The sequence below is a fragment of the Cyprinodon variegatus genome, unplaced genomic scaffold, assembly GCF_000732505.1.
Source record: "Cyprinodon variegatus isolate N-32 unplaced genomic scaffold, C_variegatus-1.0 Scaffold529, whole genome shotgun sequence".
Lineage (NCBI taxonomy): Eukaryota > Metazoa > Chordata > Actinopteri > Cyprinodontiformes > Cyprinodontidae > Cyprinodon > Cyprinodon variegatus.
The window spans coordinates 215,467-237,926 of record NW_015150982.1 but is presented as its reverse complement, the minus strand read 5'-3'; the positions used below and the strand labels follow the sequence as shown (position 1 = coordinate 237,926).

Sequence of the window (22,460 nt, the reverse complement as noted above, 5' to 3'; positions counted from 1 at the left end):
ATAATTAAAGAAGATTAACAGACCAGTAAATTGAATGATATGCAGCTATCGATCTGCCTAATTATAAGGGAGGAGATAAAGGTAATCTCCTTAAGAAGTGGATCCGTTTCTTTTGCGCCCTCCTGTAAACCAAACCGATTATGCATCATATCTGTGAATGGGCGGTGTTTTTCTGAGGACACACACACATACACACTCTCACCCAGGGTGAGGGGGGTAAGGAGGGGTGGGATGGGGACGGATCTTGGAGTCTTAAGTCAGCAGCCAGCCAACCAGCTCCCCTTGCTGAATAGATGCATGATCGGCCAAACGCGAGGGGAGGCGCAATGGGCACAGAGCTGCTGGCTCTCTATATTCAGCTGCTCAGAGGCGCTCTGACACCATTCACTCCAGAGTCCTCCACGTTCAAAGACCTGCGCTCAAACACGCTCTCAACAGCTCCACACGGACGCCTTACTTACTTACTCCATTGTGATTTCCTGGGGGGGCATCTTTTGGATTATTTTGACGCAAAACTTTCAAATCAGAGAAAATCCAACGCGCTTTAAATGGTCCCCTAGAGAACAGGAGCTGTTCTAATATGTTTGACTTTCCATTGCGTTGGGTCAAAGTGTGAATCTTTTTTTTTTTTTTTTGCAAAGGTGAAGGACAAGTGCAATGCGCGCCAGACTTGTTTATTGGATTTGCCTCCCGTGCGCGTAAAGGAAGGTTTATTCTGTGCTGGAGCGCAGGGTTTGTTGAAGAGGACGCAGCCGAATGTGAATAATAAGAAGACATCTCAGCCTAAAGGTTTCAAGCAAGTGAAAACGAGGCGTCTGGGCGAGCTGCTGTGACTCTACACCGCTTCCCTCCCTGAGGGGATGGTTGTGGATCCTCTGGAGCCAGGAGCGACTCGGGGGCTCCTAAGCGACAGCTCTTTTTTCGTGCTTGAGGAAGACTTTCCAATTAAAAGGAGATGAGAGCCACAATTTGTTGCTTCCTGCTGTGGACGACGTACCTATTGGCCACTGCTGAGGTAAAGTGACTGGTTTTGTTTCCAGATTTATCACATTTAGAGTGCAAAGGTCCTTTCTTCGAGTGCCACACACGCACTCAGACACAAAACACTGAAAGGTAATTTCAAGATGAAAAAAGAAAAAAGATTTTGATGTAACTATCTGAAAGTTTTACAAAAGTCTCATAAAAGATAAAAATAAGTACATTCAAAAGTTAAATTGAAAGCAGTTTGAGTCATCAGTGCCAGTCCTGCTTTTGTGCGCTTTGACGCGCAACGCTGTTATTTTTGTTCTTTATTTTTCTTCCAAATCTGTTTGTAGTCTGAGGGCAAATTTGGCAAAGGTTTTGGTTTGGCCAAGCGCGTCCATGGGAACCGTCCTGGATGATAAAAATAGTCACTGTTCCTGTGAGGGTTGCGCACGTCTGGCTCAGTCCGAGGTGCCTGGATGAAGCGCGACAAGTGCAAAGGGTGCGAGGTGCTGCTCCGCCAGCTTTCCGTCTGATTTTCCAGAAGCAAAGAGTGTATTTGTCTAATTTGTCAGAGATCTAAAGCTTCTGATTACTCTACTAAATTATAACAGGCCTCCCCGACACCTTGCTGGAACATTGGACATTCCTTCAACTTTTAAACCTATATTTATCTAATGAAACAAGCATCCAAACTATTTACAATCAGCTGAGAGTTTCAAGCAAGGACCCGATGTGTGTCTAACCTTCCTTTCTTTGATTCTTTGTCACCCTCCTCCTGCTCCAGAAGGAAGCAGAGTTTCCCCAGGAGCTGATCGATCGGCTCTCCAACAGTGAAATCCACAGCATCAGCGACCTCCAGCGGCTACTGGAGATTGACTCCGTAGGTAAATTCTGCCTCTTGATACTTTTCTAAGCTCCACTTTTCTATAATAGTCCCATTCCATTAGTATTCATCATCTATAAACATGAGAAGTAAAGTTTTTATGCCATGCATTCATGATCAACCTAAATGCAAATGCAGGAAAGAATGGTGCAAGAAAGTTGCATATACTGCATATGTGTGATGAAGGGTGACTAATGAACGTGCATCCAGACGGCCACATGTTTTAGTGCCATAAATCCAGTGGATAGTTGCAGCAGGTTGCATGTTAAGCTGGTTTCTTCTCTCTGTGACCCAGACTGTCTTACTGATTAAATTACATTTGTGCTGCGGAAGAATTTGTTTGCCTTCACATGAGCCACTATTTACACAGGCTGCTGTCATATATCAAGCTCAGGGCTCCAACTTTGCAGATTTCTGCTGATTTTTTCCCTAAATTTTATATTCATGAAAACAAGGACCTTAGCTGACATTTTAGTTTAGCACTTTGTATTTGAGACTTGGAGATACATATTTCTAGGTTATGTCTGCAAATTATTTGCACTTAAAAATGCCAAAATTACTCAGATTAATAGTTTAAGCTCAATTAAGTTGCATGCAGAGCATTTATTTAAAAATCAGCTGTGGATTTTGACTCTTTTTTTGTTGTTGCTTAGAATGAAATTATTTTTTGCAAATCTTGCTTTACATCTAAGGTTGTTGTTCAGCTTGTTCAGCATTTTCATCGATTCTCACCATTCCCCCACAGCATGATGCTGCCACCACCATGACTCATTATTGTGTGGTGTCTTGCTGCTTCAGTTTTCAGTTGCATTTATGCCATATATTCTTTTTAATTGACATGATAAACAGGACAGTCGTACATTAAATATTCAAAACTGAGATTTTTTTCCCACCCCAAATTTAAATACAACTTCCTGATTTACTCCACAATTTCCTCCCTGAGTTTTATGCTCTCTTGGTTCTTACAATGCTATTTGTTAACTCATGTTCTTCCAACACACCTCTGAGGATTTAAAACAACAGCTGCATTTATACCCATTGCATCTTAATGAAATACACTGTTTGGAGCTGCCACCTAGCCAAGTTTGGACAAGTTCGATGCTTTTTACAACTCTTTAGAGCTTTTATAAATGGAAGAATCTCAGACTTGAAAGCAATCAATTCTTTTCCACAACAGCCATTACGCCACTTTACTCTGAGCCCAGTATAGATTGCTATGATGCCCTGTGGGTGTAAAAATGTGTTTATTCTTAATGTCTTTCTTCATTCAGATAAATACTTTGCAGAGTAATAGTAGTAGGCTAATGATTTTTATACAAGGGCATAAATCTGTCTTGAGGGTCAGCTGGTCAGCCCTGGCCAGGCCATTAAAAGACTCTAGACGCCAGGAGGGTATTTTTGGACCTTTTTTTTGCAGAATCCCAGCACAGAGAGGCAATCAATGTAAACAAAGTTAGGATGGGGCGATTTTAACAAGCAGGTGATTTTGTTTATAATTATGTGTAGCATTTGATTGTCAGTATCTGTATCTTCTGTCCCTGGAAAGGCAGAGGTTTCAAAGTGGCAGTATCAATAGGACGCCCTGAGATGGTTTACTGTACTCCTGTGCTCAGTGCAGGCTTGCATTTGTTTTTGCAAATTCCCAGTCTTGAGCTCTGACTGTCAGATGAGATGACCCTGTTGAAGTCTGCAGATAGCGGTCTGGCCCCTAAGGTGCTGCTCTCCTCGTTATACTCCTCCTTCTGTCTCTCTCTTGAGGTGGCCCCTCGCCTGCCTGCTCTTATCTCTATGAGAGAGGAACTTTGACAGAAAAGGGAACCTGACTCTCGGCAAGGGGCAGAGGTGGAGGAGGGAGTTGGAGGCATCTTGAGACACCAGCTTCAATCACATAGACCGCAGGTTGTTGTGCAATCTGCTTTGTCTTCTGTCTCCTGCACAGCTAGCAGAGATAACTCTGAGACTAAGTAAGATAACTTGTTTCCCACCTGCTATTACACAAAACCATAGAAATTCCCTTCCGCCTATAAGACCTTAGCCAGCATTTTGTCAATTCAGCCATATAACTGTTAGAAAAAGAAATACACAAGGAAATATTACAGAAGAAGAGAGAGTCACTTACTCTTAAGAAGCCACCAAACTGGTGATTTGCTCAAGGAGATGAAGAGAAAGGGAGAAGGGAAGGAATAAAATGAGGGAGTGAAGGCTCTTAGCTAATTTGCCGGTCTTGAAAGACTGATTCATGGTAAGAGACTGTCTCCTGTCCTCTGTTCTCTTGTCTAGAGGCTCTGGGTGTGTGCATACCTATTAGTCACATGGAACCAAGAGAGGAGCAAGCCCCCTCGCTCCTCATCTGTAGTCTTTCCACCTCATGCTCTTTCCCATTTCTTAAGAGGTCTCTTTGTCAAATCCTAGACAAATTTCCCTTGCATAAAACTTTCCGTATATGTTTTATTTTTCTCCGGGATTTTACTTTAACCTGACAGTAAGAGTTTAAAAGATTTGTAGATTGGGATGTTATGTACAGTATGTGCATGTGTAATGGTCCGAAAGAATGATAGCTCAGCCCTCTGTTTGACTCCCAGATTTCTGCTGTAGGCAACGCTTCCCTTCAGTGAACCTTTGGTTCTGGGTCACAAACTGGTTGACTGAGTCTCTGACAAGCTGGAAAGAAATTCGCTGAACTCTTTGTGACAGACAGACCTGGAAAAAGAAATCAGAAGTCAAATAAACAACCGATCCTAGTGGTGGAAGGCGTATGGTTTGAGGAAATCCCTTCTAATGACTCTGGTCAAATGCACAAAAAAAGCTGGATGAGATGACTGTGTTTGCCTATGGTTAAGCTCTGTTGATACATGTGTGCTTAAGGCTTTTCCATGTTGTTTAGGATAACGAGAAGAGTTTCTCCAATTGTTAGCGTGTCTTTTTGTTTAGTGTACGTGTGCAGAATTGTTCTCGACAGGTATGCTATAACCAGAAAGTGGCAGACCCACCCAGTTTGCAAACATAGTCAGACATTCTCAGGATCCTACGGAGAAGCTTTATCATTTTATTGCTGGTCTGGCACTTTTGCTTAATCCACCTTGAAAGTCTGGGCGGAGACCAAAACAAGCAAGTCTTATCAGATGACCGTGAATATGAATAAAAATGAACAGGCTGTGTTAGCAAAACACGTACTTCAACGAAAAACCACAGAGTGATTGAAAAGCAAACATTTTCAGTAAATGAGGGACACAGAACCACTAATTTGGCCTGAAATAAAGGTGACCGGGCCCTACCTGTCAAATGACCACTTTAAGCCTCTGCGTGTCTGTGAAAGCTGGTTGTTTGTTAAAGTTCATGCTGACTCACCTTCGTCTTGCTACTGCTAAAGTAAATTTAGCCCAGTCACTGAGGGAGGCTGACACGTAATCCCAGCAATTAACCAGAGCGCTGTGTAGAGCCGTACCTCCTACCTGCAGCCAATGTACTCTGAACTGTTTGTAACCTTATAGGAGTTGCCATGCTTGCACATTGAAGGGAAGTGTAAACCCTATAATTGATACTTCATGTCATTATGGGTGTGTGACCAACCAATGCTTTGTTGTTATCGTTGTAGCTGAAAATTCCTATTTCACCCTAAAAAACATTTAACTTATTAATTTATAAAGAAACATCAGCAGTTTTCACAAGGTTGCAAGCTAATTGTGCGAGCAGTCGCCCTTTACTAATCTGTTAAAAGCTCCTTGACTGTGCTGTTATTAAAGGATCAAACTGCATTGTGCGATTGGATCTCAGTGTTACTATATAACCCGGCTGGACTAGAATAAGCTGGATTATTTGAGCTGAACCAAAAACAAGCTTGATTATCTATAGTAGCATACAGATTGAACCTCTTTGTCTTTAGTAGGGGTTTCCTGATCTGATATTGATTCTGGAAAATTGGTCGGATAACAGCCAGAATTTTCTTTAAAGTTTTTGTATCCCATTGGTTAATAATACACGGGTCAGCTGTTCTCATACCTATTGTTGTTGACTTTTGTTCTCAGCTTGAGTAATATCACTTAATCAGGCTTGTTTTTTTAAAATTCCACATACAACAAAATAAGTAATAAAGGTATGTTTGACACATGCTGATAAATTGTTGAGTCAATATTGGTACCAGTCATTAATCAGGGCTGCAATATCGGTTTTCGTATTGGAAATGTTTGCTTTATAAACTGACCTGAATAAAATTGAGCAGAATTGCAGTTTAAATCTAAGTCCACCAAGTTATTCAACATGGCTTGCATGCTTTTAGTTTGTTCTTTTATTAAATGTCTTTGTGACATTATTAACATGGTGTCCCTCTGTTCTGACGAGGTACGGGAAACGATGTTATCGAGGAGCACAAGCATCACAAGCACCACAATCATCATAAGAACTCCTCCAATCATCATGGTTACTACAATGAACTGAAGAGCTCGCAGCTACACAGCCGACGCAAGAGGAGTCTTGGTAAGACCTTCGGAGCCCAGAGGAGGCATTATTGTGTCACGCATGAGAAACTGGTACACGCAGTGTGAGCAGGGCAAGAAAATAATCTAAAATTTCACTTTGGTTCCCAGGAGATGAAACACTTCACTTTACACTCATTTCCAACAAAGCTAACAGTTAGTGGTTTTTATACTGCTTTTAAAGAGAGATAAAAGGCACCCTAATGAAGACATCTACCCAGTATTTATTTGCAATCAAGGAATCATGAGAAAGGGAGGCTAGTGCGCGGGGTTGAGGAGGACGTCTGACACCAAGCCTTCTAATTGGCCTGAGGCTCTAAGATCTAAAGACACACACGTCAGGCAGAGATATATCCTCGAGCGTGGAAATTCCAGACATTCAGGGTTCAAGTTGCAGCTTGCTTCTGCTCCCAGTCAGATTTCTTCATAAAACGCCACGCGGTACGATATCTGATCGAGGCGTGGAGAATACCATGCAGAGTGTAGAGTGCATGCTCTCACAGTAGTGCAGAAACTGAAGTGATTGAAGCTGCTGGTCGTGTTTCATTTATTTGTGCTGCACCATAAGATATAGCATTTTGGGAGTGCTCAACAGAAGCCCTTACATTCAATGCACGATTGGCATTTCACCTTTACAAGATGATTATTTTACTGCAAACAGTTTTATGCCTCTTAACTCACTGATAAAACAACTATAAAACAAAATTGGTGTGACATTTTGTAAACATTTAATTTCAACATATTTAGCCAATATTTTTAGAAAGAAATTGTGTATGCTTTTCTGAAACTAATGAGTATCTTTTAAAGTTAGAAAGAGAAATGTGTTAAATTCAAACCAGTCTTTTAAAATGTACTCATTTAAGTATAGGGCCAAACTCTAAACCCAATTATTAAGATAATTGAGCTTTTTCCACATGTTAAAACAAAAAGAATAAACCCGTGACTGAGAAATAAACATCTGCGAATAATAAATAAAAAGATGATCTAAACCTTAAGCCTTTCTCCTGAGAACTACAGCTTAGGTTTACTGTTAGTTAACAGACTAGGGTTAAGAACACAAGCCTACTAGCAAATTTGAGATTAACATTAATGTTGTTGATAAATTGGCTAGAGCAGAATACAGTCTTCTCAGTCTAACAGAGAAACTTGTCACACTTAGCATTCTGCCAGCCCTTATAAACAACCCAAAAACCACCTTACTGTTGTCTGTTGGACAGTATAATTGATAAATAGGCAAAGCTAATTGTTTGATCTAACCGATAGTTAAGTTAATTCTTATCAAAATGTTAAAGCAAAATTTTAAGTGAATAAAAAATGTTAGAATTTACCATAGAAATACCTTACTGCATGTAAAAAATATGACTTATTTATAAATCCCACCAGAATTTATTTGTTATAATGCTGTTAAATCCAATACACGTGGTTAATAAATATCCCACCTGTGTAAATAAAGGTTGCCTTTGCTCGTCATGCTACGTTAACTGTACTGAGGGTCCTTAACAATGCAGCTGTCTTCTTAAGTCCCACATGCACCTTAGACTTTTAGCTGATATGAGATCAGTTTTAAAGAAAGCTTGTGTTCTTAACACTCATAAAAGATGTTAGGTATGATTTGAGGCAAGACAAACTGCTCTCACATCAAGTGAGTCATGAAGAATCCAAGCAGCTATGTGTTTGAAGATCTGATTCCGTCAAAACAGAAGCACTTTTTTTTAGGAAATGCGTCACCAGATGTAACAAGTATGAAAAAAGCATTAAGCTGACCCTGTCTCACTTCCAGTTGAAGAAGCCGTCCCTGCGGCGTGCAAGACGAGGACAGTGATCTACGAGATCCCCCGCAGCCAGGTGGATTCCACGTCTGCCAACTTCCTGATATGGCCACCCTGTGTGGAGGTGAAGCGCTGCACAGGCTGCTGCAACACCAGCAACATGCGCTGTCACCCGTCCCGCAAGCACCACCGCACAGTTAAGGTAAGACAGGAAGTGTAAGCATACCAAATATATCCATACATTTATCCATTGATTGTTTTACTCATTTGTATCAAACTGTAGTCTTTAAGCGCCAACACCCTGCATGGCCTAGACGTGTCCTTGCTTTTTACAGCTCAGTTAGTTGACTACATAAGTTAATCAGCATGCCACCAAACAGGACACTACTAATGGCCTATTCACTAAATCAAAGATCTAAGATATGTAAGAGTCCTGTGCTTAAGGACTGACTGTGTTGACCAATGGTTTTACTTGCAGTCTGCTGTATTTTGAGGTCCTATGTCTAAAGCCTGAACATTGTGTGGAACTCTGCCATTAAAGCCTTGTAAAGTTTTATATATCTACTATAAAAGTTGAAAAAAAAGGCGTAAGACGTCTGGAATGTTGGCATGAGAAATGTGGATGAACCCTGAACTCCCATGTCAATCACCCTAATTTTACTATTTCCCACATAGTGGCCATCTGACCTACCCTTACACCCTATCCTGTTCAACCCCCATCCTATGATCCTTTGCTTGGCATAAGGGATGGTGCAAATAAGGCTGTTGGCTGGGATATTTGTTGAAGGAATTACCCAGAGAGGGAAGCTCCTGCCAAGATCAATGCATAAAAAACAATGCCTGAGATTGTCCAAGCGTCACATTCTGCAGGACTGCTTCTTCATCTTAGTGTTGTTTATCCTTTTGTCTTCTCTGGAAGCAGTGTGCCCACTGGAGACGAAATGACAGTAAGAATGAGAGGCATGGCTTGCTTGAAAGCATGTCCCTCTGTTCAGGATCAGAGAAGACATGGTGGCAGGAGATGAGATGAATTTCTGGTTATATTTACAGTAGAGCTATTTAGTTGGTGATCTGCTCTGTTTGGAGGTATGGGGACTATGTGGTTTGCCCCCGTGGAAGCTAGAGACAACCAAGGTATAAACAGCATAGCCAAGAATACTCTGGCTGTGTTTGTCTATATCTGCACTTAATTATTGCTGCAGCAGCTTGATCTTGCCCAGGCACTGGCACTGCCAGAGCTGTTTTTCTTTTGCCTTTCATGCAAGGCTTTAAAGATTTCCGCCTGATAGACTAGCAGAGTCATAAAACAAATACCAATCTTGGCTATGGAGTTTTTATTCATGCAATTTTACTGGGATTTTGTGGAATGGGCTGACACAAAGGTGCACTGAGGATGCATGAGTTTCAACAGCTTTAGCAAATAACAATGTAAGGTTATGAATCAGTCCCTTATGCTTTGAACAGGAGGATGAATATTATTAAGACATGATATCAGAGAAGCAGCAAATAGTCCTAATTGTTATTCTAAATAAACTGCAGAGATCCGTAGCTCTGGTGGAAGAATTTGTCTAATGGAAACACAGTCTACAGTACAAATCTGGCCTTAATTAAATAAAGCCAGGAAAAGGTTGGAGTTAAAATCTATTAAAAGAAACAGCCAAATTGTGGAAGATGGGGGCTCTTTTCTGCTATCAAAAAAATAAAAAAATTCCCCTTTTAGCCCAAATTCAAAAAGCTAATTATAGCTTAATTGGATTGACAAGTTATCTGAAATATGCCACCCCCATTTTAAGACATGATGGTCGGGGTGTGATGTTGTGGGGATGCTTCATCTGTCTGCATGGAAGCAGCTCAACCAAACTTTGACTGCCATCCTCAATAGAATCTCTGTCTGTGATCAGAGGGATTGAAAGGCACAACCACATTGCAAGATGCTTGTTTCAGCTATTCCCAAAATGCTATATGCAGCTTTGTTTGTGTCCCCCTCATGACACCGGCGATAGAATAGGCATACAGACAGACAGATTTTCTGAAGGTTGCTGTGAGGGTGAGAGGCGTTGCGTCTGAAAAGAGGGCATCCCTCAGGGCTTTCTCTGGACAAGAGACATTCCCCACATTGTCTGTAAGGAGCATTATCTCATTCCAAAATTAGAGTTTGAACAGTAGTTCAGATTGTTCCTCTCACTTTAGTAAGTAAAAAGCTAAAAATGATCTGTCTTCCAGAGGTCTGGATTGTTTTTCTTCTGTAATCCAAGGATCAGTACAAAGGGCTTCTACTGTTCTCTTCCCACCTCAAACTACTCTAGATTCATCTAAATCTGTACCTCTCCTCATATTTAATCCATCATTTTTAGGCTGGGGATTCGAGAGAAGCAGTAGAGGTCTGCTCAGGACTTCTTTTAAGGCATTTCTTGTTCATTAGTTTAGCAGTTAATTTACAAAGATCTAACCAGAGGAACACTCAATTGCAATGTCACCTTCTGTTTTTCTTTAGTATGTCCTCTTTGCTCCACTCTCATTCTTTTTCAACTTTTTTTTTTAATTTCCATCTCAGACTTGTATGGTTTAAAGTACTAGACCAAAGGTCTTGTACATGCCTTTCCATCAGAGACAAAATATAAACCAGCAGGAATTGGCAACCTGCATGCTATTGAGCAGAAAATACAATATTGTGATTATGATTCACAGTTCATAGCAAAAATGTTTATAGTTTTGAAACTCTTCCCCTTTTTCAAACCATGCTAATCCTTTATAATGGTAACCGACCAATGCCTAACTGTCAGAAATGAAAGTGGAAATGACTGTTTCCATCCCATCTATCATAAAAGTCCAATGGTGAATGACTTGCGGGAAAATAATCCTTTCTGCACTTTGTTTAAGGCTTCTTTGAATTGGCATAGCTTCCTCAGTTTCTTTATCTTGAAATTGAGAGTCTGTTTATTTAGAAGACAATGAAAGTAGAAAACTGACTTAAGTTTTCTACAGCTTTTTTTGGCACAGAGTAACACAGAACTTCCTCTCCCTCACCTGTTACTGTGCACTGCCAGTCAGCTTGCCTGATAAGGCATCCCCTTACTTACTAAAAATAAAATTCAGACAATTAAGAGGCTGTCATGGTAACATTACTCTAACCATAATAATTAAAACAACTCGTTTGTCTCTTTTTGGAACAAAAGCAGTTCTATTATCTTAATGTATTGAGATTTATTACTTACAGTATCTCCATAAAAGCCCCATAGAGAAACAAGTGCAATGCACACACCCGAATCAAATAAAGTGGCTCTCTGAGAGAAAAATGATTAGAAAATAGTAATCAGATTGAAAGACAAATGTATATAAACTTACATGCATAAATGTTTTGAGGCCAACTTGAAAAAATACAAGGAAAACATGAGAGTCAACCTCTTAAATTAACCCCATGATGTTTCTTAATCTCATCTAAGTGGTATATTGCTGTAACAATTTAGTTCAATCTAATATCTTTTAATAGCTGGAAACCTGTAATTGACTTTCACCCAAGTATTTTTCAGAGAGGGTTTTTCAGGGCTCATCTTTATAGAACAGGAGTGTGGATGAGAGAGAGTAAATCCTTAATGCAATGCAAACCCAGATGAGGCTCTTTGTGTGAAGCTGCAGCAAGAGGAAGACAGACCGCAGAGTAATGAAGTGTTGATGGCGATTGGATCAAAGTGGAGGACAATTGAGGCCAGGCGGAAATGGCCCCAGCGCTGAGTGTGGGGGTCCCACATATCTCTCAGCGCCAGCCTCCGGGTCCCTGACCCCTGCTTGCAAACACACTTACACATGGTTACCTCAGCCGATGGCGGGTCATGGTGGGGCGTTGGGGGGTAGCAGTAGCGGTGCCCCTGCGGTTGTGTGGGACTCTGACTTACGGGGTGTTTCATAAATAAAAAGTGTGGCGTTGATACAGTGAGAATGATTGATGATCATGTGAGGGACAGGGTAGGGGGGTTCGGTGGGAGTAAGGGGCCTCTGTGTTTGAAGTGCCTCGCAGCTGTGAATTATTTACCCTTTGATTCAGTCAACTCTCCTGTTGGATGAAGCCGGGTGAGGGAGTTTGTGTGAACATGGTGGGGCAGGTCGCAGACCATGGGAGTGTCTGAGATGTTGGCTACTGCTACAGCGGCTGGAATGCTTCAGCAGAAAGGGCAGCAGTCTTTTTAAAATAATATTTGACTCAATATTCTGTATTTTTACTTCACTCTTCCCCTGCTGTCCTCCCTGCCTGTTCCTCATCCTTCAGCCCGTCCACATCTCCTCTCTGCACGCTTCAATGTTGGAGTCTGATTGTCTGTTGTGTGAAATAACTGTTCACTCCCTCTGTCTCCCCTGAAACAGCAACTCTCTAATTTTACCCCAGATGTCATGTCTCTGCATCATCTGTGCTCTCTCTCATTATAATCTGTTCACTTTTCATCCATTGGGTGCTCAGTAATGTCACTTTCTAAAATTATGGTTTCTGCCGATGGAATTGGAGTTGGGAATAAACAGAAAGACGTGGGTTAATTCTCTCTTAAGTACTGCAATCAGGTGTGGAATGGGATGAAATTCTCACAGTATCTCAGTAAAAAAAAAAAATGCAATACAAAAATGTAAAATGAGATGTATCGACTCTCTTTAAAGGCAATGTTTATTTTAGTGGCTGTGTTTAAAATATTGTCGTACTTGATTGTACTGGTATTAATAGTATAAACTAAAGAGTGAGAAAATGTCCGTAAAGCTGCTTTTACCATTTTTCAAGATTAAAAAGAGCAAATTTGGTGATACACATGCACAAATAAAGATATACTGCAAATGGTGTTTCCAGGGAAGTGATAGCATAATTCTTATGTAAAACTGCATCTGCACAGTTGGACTTGGTATGGTGTTTTTTTCATATTTTTAAAAGTTTAAACAAAAGTTTGCAATTAAATCCCCTTCAGTCATTAAGTTATCCATCCACATGCTTGTTAAAAAGGTGTGTGTTTAGATTAAGCTCTTCTGCTCTTCCTGTTTGACAAATGGTGTGCCGAAGGGTGCAGAAATAACGATGTGTGAGGCTCTGAAGTCATAAAAAAATCCTTCCCACAGTGAGAGGCTGTACGTTTAAACATAAATTGTCCATTACTTTTAAGAGCTATATTTGATGCTTACCCTACTGCAATACTCTGAAAAAATAAATAAAAAGAAAATTTTAAACGCAAATTAGTCAGCCGTGTTAATGTTTTTTTCTTTTCCTTTTTATTATTTCATGGCACAAACAGCTATAGTAACAGATGGAGATGTACAAAGCCTTTCCTCTCTCTTCTTTTTTTCTGGGCAGTAAACACAGAGTGTCTCTGTTGCCTGTTTTCCCTCCTGATGGATGAATTGTGACCCTGCCCAGCCTCTTTCCACCCCTCTCCATTCTGCAAACATACACATGAACTTTTTTATTTATTTTTGCTTCAATCTGTCACTGTTCCAGTTTGCCATGGCCCGCGGTGCACATCCACATCCCTGCTGTGTTTTGCTTGGAAGTCTGGAGCAAAACTTTCCCCTTCCTTCATCATGCTCTCATCGTCAGTGTTCTGTGCTCAGGGAATTCCCAATTAGCCCCGACCTGGACAAACGGCTTCACACAGAAAGGCTGCTGGTGACACTGGGGACAAGCCAAAAGCAAAAGGGGGTGTGCTTCCCAGAGCCTCATGCCTCACCCCAAACCCTCTGGATTGGATATCCGTTGCCACTCAGGGGATTCTTTCTCAGGGCCATTGACTTCCAGGGAATTTCAAGCGGTTTGATTTATACAAAGAGAGCATGGGGCCCAGTGTTGTAGTATGGGAGAGAGGCTCTTTCTGATCTATGTTTCAAGTAGGAAGTCACTGGCTGTGCAACAAAGTGCAAGAATGTATAGATGGGAAGATTAAGGAAACAAACATTAAGGCGTCTAGATGTGGTGAGCACAGCTTACTGATGTTTGTGCTGAGTATCAGAATGGGGAAACAAAGCAATCTAAATGAGTAGAACACGGCAGCTATTTTGATAAAAAGGCCTCATTGAGCTTTGACCAGAAAGTGCCGACTGGTTTAATAACAGGATATCAGGCACAGCTTAAAAAAACAACTAGTTAAAACCAAGGCATGTTGTCTACCATGTTTGAATGTGAAATACCTAAAGCATTGAAGTTGATGGGCTATGGCCTTGGAAGTCCAAAACTAAAACAGAGAATATAATCCACCCAGACTCGAGAAAATCAGACAAATACTGTAAAGACTGAAGTGTCCCCATTTTAACTGCAACATTCAGATTATAGGATGAGCATTTGATATAATCAACATGAAAATATAGATCTCTCCTTCTTTGTCACAGTGATCCCGGCTTGCATTGGTGATGGTCTGCAGAAATTTGCTGCCAGATTTGGGGCCTCTTAGTGGTTGGCATTATTTAAGGGCTGCAGCCTGCTTCTTTGTTGGTACTAATTGTGTCCAACCCTTAACCGCCACGGGGAATCAGGTCTTCTAATGGCTACACTAACCAATAGAGTAGCATGTTAATTAGGTTAAACTGAAGTTTTTCATACAGCCAACAAATCTTCACACAGGAATATAAGAGCCAAATGCTGTTTTGAAAGCTTCTGACACTTTTTTGAATTTAGGCAATGAATTATTACTGCAGTCCTCAGGAAAACGCATATGTCCAGTTTGGTGTTAGGGGGGTGTTCCTATTATAGTTGCCGCAATAACACTATTAGAGATTTATAGACGTGTTTGCTTGCTTGATATGTGAGCGTTTTTAGTCCTGCTGTGTGCAAACTAAGAAGACAAATGTACTGCTGGGTCTTATATCCCATTGCTTCATCCTTCTGACATTAGCTGTTTGTTTTGCCCGACAGAGTTTGTGTGTGTTTTAGTCCTTAGAATCAGTGTCAGCAGTTAATGTTGGACTGGACTTTCTCTTTTTTGCTCCCTGCTAGTAACTTCTGGAAGCCCCTCAGTACAGACATTCCCATACCTGCCATCAGCAGACAAGCTGTCAGTAACGACAGCTCCATCTTTCATCTCTGTCTCCTTTCATCAGTACTTTCCAGTCAGATAATCGGATTAAGCACTGGCGGCAGATTTCTTTTAAAACCTGTCCTATTTTGGGATGTTTTGTACACTTTTGGCTGATAAATGCAACAACACTGTGATAAATTCTCTATCTGTTGTTTGAGTTTTGGTTTAATAAATTTCCCAAATGGGTTACCCAGAGACTAAGTGTTAATAGGTAACACATGAATGCCTTCTAATGCAAGTCATGATCATGGCTCGGTGCTCCTCCCCCTTCTTAAATAACCATCTCTATTTGTACACACACACATACACACCCCTGTGAGAGCTAATGAGAATGGTGGTTAACCTTCCTACTCCTAGTTTCTTCCTTATTCTGGCCTTTCACCCGCTCCTCTTCTCTTTCATGGCTGGGTAACAGCAAACACACCACCAATAACCCAGACACTATTGTCCTCTGTTTGCCCTCCGCATACCTCTCTCTCCTGCTTATCCTCTTTTCACTCCCTTTCTTTTCTACTTTTTTTCACACTGTTAGAAATTGTTGCAAAGGAGTGGCTGCTAAAAACTGCTTGCCCTTTGCGTCTTTACTGCCTCAGTTCCAGTCGCACCGTGCCCCCCCGCCCTGCAGCCACTTTTACATCAACAACAAAACGCAGCCCTCTCTCTCTCTCTCCTTTAATTTCAACATTATTGTTTGTTTTATCAGACAGGGATTGGTATGTTGATTTGTCTGCATGACTGACTCACCACCAAGAGCCAGGCTTGGCGGTGCGCCATTACAGAATAGAGGAAAACAAACTATCATTGGTTATATGCATGCAGAAGCTTCATGCCAACTATGGCACTGTGTTGCTCATACCAGAGTGTGCACCAAGATTTTCAGCTAATATCCTTTCTTGTGCTACAAATGGAATAGGTGAAGCTGAGGAAATTGTTTCAGTGTGACTCTAGGGCCTTCAGGGAGGATTTGAGATGTTACCTTTCTTGGCATTTAGATCAGAGGGGCAAAAGCATGTGCCCACCTTTCCTGAGTTGCACAACAATATAACCTCCATGCAACCTTTTCTATTTAACTTTCATCTGTGCTTTAATCAGTAGTGTATTGTTGATGAGAGCTCAGGGCATTCATATCCCTTGGACTGATGGTTGTAAAAAGCTGATTAAGGGGAAGCTGTGAGGGTGTTGCTTGGAATGACAGGAATTCTTGTTTTGCTTTTCCCACAAACATTCATGCATTTTATTTGGATTTTATATGACAGGCCAACAGGTGGTTTATTATTGTGAAGTACAAGGGAATTAATAATAACTTGTAATTTGCGGTGAACATTCAGGTTCATTTCATCAAGTTAAAATGGTGAAGAACCAGCTTTTGTTTTAATATAGCTACAAATCTTTTTGAATTGTTTCTTTACCATTTTGCACATTTTTGTTGGCAAAGCAGCTAATGTTGAGCTAAGTAAAGAGAACAACAGCAAATCAAAGTTTCCATGTCTTGCATTACATATAAGGAGATTTAGGTCTGGGCTTTGACTGGGCCACTCTAACACATTAATATACTTTGATCTAAGCTATTCCGTAGTAGTTTAGGATGTATTCCTGGGGTTGTTTTCCTGCTAATTCATAAACGTCTCGCGTTGTCTCAAATCATTTTCACCCTCTAACACACAAGTCCTGATCTAACAGTTCTTGTCAATTGGTAGTTCACGAGAAAATAAAAATTCTGTACAGTCGATGATTAATTACACTGTAAGAGATGCTTCATAGTGCAAATGATTGGGTATCCATTTACCTCTGTTGATGTGTTTGACTTAAAGGAATATCAGCAATCTCAAATGTAGCTTCTAAATTAAACCGCTGGCAGGGGATGAAGTAATGCCTTCTGATTACATGATGCAGCCACCACCGTGTCTTACCATGGAGAAGATGGCAGGTTTAATATTTTATGTGCAAACCAAAGAATACAATTTTGATCTCACTTAAAAGAGTACCTTCTTTTTTTATGTTAATATCTGTGTCACTTGTGGTAAAATGCAAACAGGGCTTCTTCTGGCTTTCTTTCAATTCAAGACTGGTTTTTGAGGTTGCAATGTGACAAAATGTATAAATGTGCAAGCAGTGTGAATATTTTGCAAGGTGCTGAATATTTCTTATATGCAAGCAAAGCAGAGCTTTCCATAATCTATGTGGAAACATGGTTTAGAATCAACATGTTGAGGCAAGGTGAATGAGTTTAGGTGTATGTTTGGATGTAGATGCTTTGGGCCTGAGCTTAGGGGATCTCCCAGCTTCTTTTCTTTTGCCAGAATAAACGTTCCCAGGGCCTAAGGGTGCAGAATACTCTATCCCACCCTTCATCTCTCCTCTTTCAACTCATAGGAGGGTCATACACTTCATTCAGATGCTTACAGACCATAGAGCACACAACAAGTGAAACCTAATGAATCAGCATGTAAGGAATGGTCCCGTCACACTTCAAACACAACAAGCAAGCCTTGGCTGCGTTTTTTATGAATTAGTTTATGCATATGCCATCAGTCATGGAGCTCTGTCTCTTGATGTTCTCTGGTGGGCAAATAGAACGTGCATTCATTAACGCACACAGGAAAGAGTAAATGTGCAGGAGCCTATAGCTAACCTTTCTCCTCTTCCTCTCTTTAGGTAGCCAAGGTGGAGTACGTGAGAAGGAGACCCAAGCTGAAGGAGGTCTTTGTGCGGTTAGAGGACCACCTGGAGTGTGTTTGCACATCACAACATCATGTGGTAGAACACTTAGATGCAGAGACAGGTAAATTTGAGCTCATATTTCCTTTAAGCCTTCCCTACACGATGTTTTAGCATCCATTTTCCACACAAATATTTTACTCAATTAGACACTAAAGTTTGCTGGCCAAAATCCTGCATTTGCGCCTTTAGTCTATGTGCACACCTGCCTAATGTCTGTCTGCTTTGCACTAAATGTACCTTTACCACCAAATGTTTCCAAGCAAGCTGCACACCTGCAAGGGGAAGCTTTAAGCACTTGCTGTGTAAGAATTTGTGTGCAAATCTGTGTGTCAAGGATGTGTGTTCAAGGCTGCTTGGCTTGACGGCAGGTAACGTGCCTTGATCTGAAGGGTTTCCATATCTATGTTCAGATAAGTGCTGTAATGTGCACTGATAAGGCACCTGAAGAATTTAAACTGAGTTATGGCTTTGCACTCTCTGCTTCTGTCCCAGGGCATTTGCGGTATCTTCGGTTACCATAAAGCCTGCCTCTTGCTTTAAACCCTCCTTCCTTTTCACCCTCCCCAACTTTTGTGTTTTCAGGCCATCGTAGGGTTAAAGGTAAAAAAAGGAAACCTAAAAATCTAAGGCACAGCAAGGACTTATTGGTCTCATAATAAAGTTGCTCTTATTGCCCAAAGTCCACTGGAAGGCTGTGACAGGACACAGGTAGGACTTAAGCACTGGAATCACCTTTCGGTGTTACTCTGGCCCAAACAAGGCAAAACATGGGGCAGGCTAATCACCGGCACACCAATCAAAGTTTGAAAAGAAGGAGGGCTGACAAGTTTTACACCCCAAATCCTAATTTTGCATGTTGAATTTGTGGCTTTATGAGCATGCTCACTTTGTGCTTTGCCTCACAGCACTGTGCTTGCAAAATGTTGTGTGCACCATACTTGTTTTGACAAACTTCTAAGTTCATTTGTCTTGCTTTTACAATGCTTTGTGAAAGCTTTCATACCCCTTAAAGGTTTCACTTGTCATTCTCACAACTACAAGCCTCATTGTGATGCATTGGTAATCTGCTTGATAGACCAAAAAAATACATTTAAAAAAAAACTGCCCCTGCACATTAATCTGAACCTAGAGTAAAACATGGTTGTGGCTCCATCATGCTCTGGGGATGCTTCTGAGAAAAATGGGCAGGAATTTTAAGAATGTAGATTTGCACTCTTATATAACCTTTTTAAACAGAAAATTTGAAAAACTGTACAGTAATATTGTTTTATTACTTAAACCAAACTTCTACGGATCAGATTCAGACTATACCTGACCTGCTTAATGGGTCTCAATGTCTACTTGATGCAGTTTATTCACTAGTGTTGTTTTTAACTATTGGGACTATCATAGAGACATTTATACTAAGAATCATTTAGAAGTGTGCTTTGTAACAAAATAAATTATAAAAACATTCCAAAGGGGTATAAAAGCTTTTTGGGATATGATATCATCACTTTTCCTTTGCCTCGCACTGGACTTTGGACAGACACAAATGAAACTGAACACGATTTTGCTTCAGCTGATTAAGGCCATTAATATCCTGGTGGAATATCTTAATTAAGATAACTATAGTTTTTTTGTGTGTGTTGTATTTGTAAGAAATGCATGGTTTTAAGTGCTAAAATTGGAATATTAAGATTCTATGTGTTATTTATGAGAAAATGCATGTGTGCTTTTATGATTAGTAATTTTACCTTTATTTCTCTGTTCTCCAGTAGATGTGAGGTGAGGCCTCCTTCGATTAAGGGACAGCAGACTTGGATGGACCTAAACCAGAAGACACCTTTTTTTTCTGCGTCCATCTCCTTACCCACCATGCAAACTTTGTTTAAGGAAAATATACTTTCTCGTTAAGTCATGAGAATGAAAAAGACTGAAAAGAGTAAATCACAGAATGCCAAAGGTGCTTTAAAAATCAGTGTTGATGAGGGCAACTGAACTGTGCTGCCAATTACAAAGAAAAGAGAAGATGCCATGAAGCTTGGACTCAGACGGGATGGAAGGACTTTGGGATGGAGACTTCAGAAGACAAGCAAAACGGCAAATAGACTGTTGGGTCAAAATGTTTTGGGTGTCCAGTGCTAAGACTCAAAAAAGTGACCCATTTTGTATAAAAAACTGTTGCATTCAAAGGAAGACAGCAAAAGGAAAATAGGAATAATAATGTAAAGAAAAAGCTGGGGAGGGTTTTACAGAGGCAACATTGTGACTGATGGACAATTTGTTCTTATTGAGTAAACAGCCTAAATTTTTAAATTGCCTTACCTGCCATGTACATATAATCTTAAAAAAACAGGATGCAGCGCTGATTTGCAATCTATTTATGCGTGTGGACATTTGCTTTTATCACTTTCAGTCTTTGTATGTTTTTAATAATTTCTGCAGACATGCGAGTGGTATGTTTGGTCCAGTCCTTTGCTCTCACCAGTATCACAATCTCAGTGTCATTTTGTTTTAAGCAGTTGTTTTTTTCATTGTCAACCATGTTTCTTATTATATTGCAGTATATCTGATTGATGTCAAGTTTTGCATATGGTTTGGATGTATGTGTGCAAAGAGGAGATGCGAGAGTCAGTAAAGGAAGATGTTTTATTTTTGTTATGAAATATATAATGCATACTTATATCCAAACAGAAATGATGTTTTCTTTCATACATTTGTGGTTAAAAGCTTCCGTTTAAACAGTTGGGAGGTAATGGGATCATTTTTATAGGCATATGACATGATACAGATGATACAGTGGGGTTAAAATAGGTTTACAGCATTGCTACTAAATGGTAATTTATGGTACCTAATGCTCCAGTCATTCCTTTACAGAACAAAACAAGCAAATATCACAATATGTCGATGACAATCGCATCTATCAGAATATTAGAGACATCATGGTTCAGATACCTCTAAAATGTATTAAAAATTAAGTAAGAGTTACAGGAACTCTGTATCCTCTATCCATTGGAAAACTATGGTTCTACATTCCGCAATTTTCTTTTGTGCACAGAATTGAAAGGAACAAATAGAGCATGCCTAATCCTGTGCTAGGCCAAATACCTTCCCAAAGCAATTGTAGTTTAAGTTTACTCCCATACCTATTACTGTATCCCGTAATTTTTCTGTGATATAAGCTCATATACAAGATCTTTTCTTGTACCTATTAGATTTTGCATTCTTTAAATGCAGAACTACTACTGATCCAGTCAAAAAGTGAAAGACTTATCTATATTCACCTGTAGTTATCTTCCTGGATTAAAATAAAGATAACTTTGGATTAAGAAACAATAAAAGACTGCAATAGCCTTAAGAATGAAGCAGATGTTACTTCCAAAAAGTATAATAACGATCTTAAATATCGTTGGAAACACAATGGTACAATAATGGTAATGTAATGGTAAAATAAAAGTTCAGAGCTAAATCTAGGTACATCTGCCAAAACTAGATAACCAAGAATCTCTCCTTAATATCTGAGTGAGCTTTACATATGTTAAGAGGATAATAGGCAAAAACTTGCAAAAAGTCTTACAAAAGTATTAGTATTGCAGTATTAGTTTCCAGGCTTTTGTCCTAAATGCAGCATGATATTTTATATCAGGAATATTTATTGTCATATTGGTCCATAATATTGTTTTCATCCAGACACTTGGCACAAAATGCACATAAACACAAAACAGACAACATAGGAAGTCTGTAAAAATCTTTGAGTGCTTTCGGCTGCCCCCATATTCAGCTGCTGCCCCAGAAAGTCACTACTACTTCCTTAAAGTCTTGGCAAAGTTGTTACGTCACATGTTCTTCCTGACAACCTGTATTCAAATGAGGCTCCCCCCGTACAGTCAAAGCCTTTAACCACTTCACCATAGAGCATCTGTATGTCCTTAAGCAAGAGATTAAATACAGACATAGAAATTATATTGAAAAGAGGACTTACAGCAGCTGAAACAATATTGCTTAAGATAAGGATGAAATAATGTAAATGGGGATGTAGCATTAAATAAATATAGTCCAGTCCAATAAAGTTGGGCTAGAGCAGCCAATGAACGGATATCGGTCTTGAAATTAGTGTTAAGTCTCTCCAGGATAGGGGATTGATTTTACACCTTTGGGAAAGAAACTGTTTTTAAAATTATTCGCTCTGAATGCAATGTTTGTGAAACGGTTTTTTACTGATGAAGGTGGAAGAAACAACTTGCAGCCTAGGATGATGCAATCTGTGGCAAAACATCTGACCTACATCCCAATAAGTCCTAAAAAGTTGACCTTCTTCTCAGAAGTAAAGAAAAGCATATTATACCAGAACATTGTTCATTAATATATAATAATTGAACTTTTATTAATCTTATACTGGAGAGATTTACCTCTGCATTTAACCCATCCCCTTGGGGAGCAGTGTGGGATTAAGGGTCTTGCTCAGGGACGCAGGGTGGCAGTCTTTGGGAGTGGGGCTTGAACTCAGGACCTCTGGAATTCGCAATGCCATGCCAGGCGCAATGCCATAACCACTAGGCCAACCCTCCCTCCAATATATGCAGACTAGATCTCTACACTAGGAGTTCATTTAAAGGTGTTTTATGTCATA

At 40.1% G+C, this 22,460-nt stretch overlaps 1 protein-coding gene across 2 annotated transcripts; it reads left to right on the top strand.

Annotated features, from left to right (window-relative positions):
* The first annotated feature begins 343 nt into the window (after positions 1–343).
* Positions 344–22,097, top strand: pdgfa (platelet-derived growth factor alpha polypeptide). 2 transcript variants are annotated; one of them, XM_015391211.1, is made up of 6 exons: positions 344–1,015; positions 1,754–1,850; positions 6,188–6,322; positions 8,102–8,292; positions 17,783–17,909; positions 19,606–22,097. In XM_015391211.1, exons 1-6 carry the CDS (start codon positions 956–958, stop codon positions 19,617–19,619), a joined length of 624 nt encoding a protein of 207 aa, XP_015246697.1. In that variant the 5' UTR covers positions 344–955; the 3' UTR covers positions 19,620–22,097. The 2 variants fall into 2 exon arrangements, with proteins under 2 accessions (XP_015246697.1, XP_015246696.1); XM_015391210.1 differs by having other exon boundaries at positions 348–1,015; positions 1,751–1,850; positions 19,606–22,095.
* The last annotated feature ends 363 nt before the right edge of the window (positions 22,098–22,460 follow it).

Bases quoted from the DNA above. Each gene is read 5' to 3' on its own strand.
- pdgfa (XM_015391210.1), top strand. From the start codon at position 956: ATGAGAGCCACAATTTGTTGCTTCCTGCTGTGGACGACGTACCTATTG. The intron at 1,016-1,750 runs GTAAAGTGACTG...CTCCTGCTCCAG, and splicing joins ACCTATTGGCCACTGCTGAG to AAGGAAGCAGAGTTTCCCCA. The intron at 6,323-8,101 runs GTAAGACCTTCG...TCTCACTTCCAG, and splicing joins CCGACGCAAGAGGAGTCTTG to TTGAAGAAGCCGTCCCTGCG.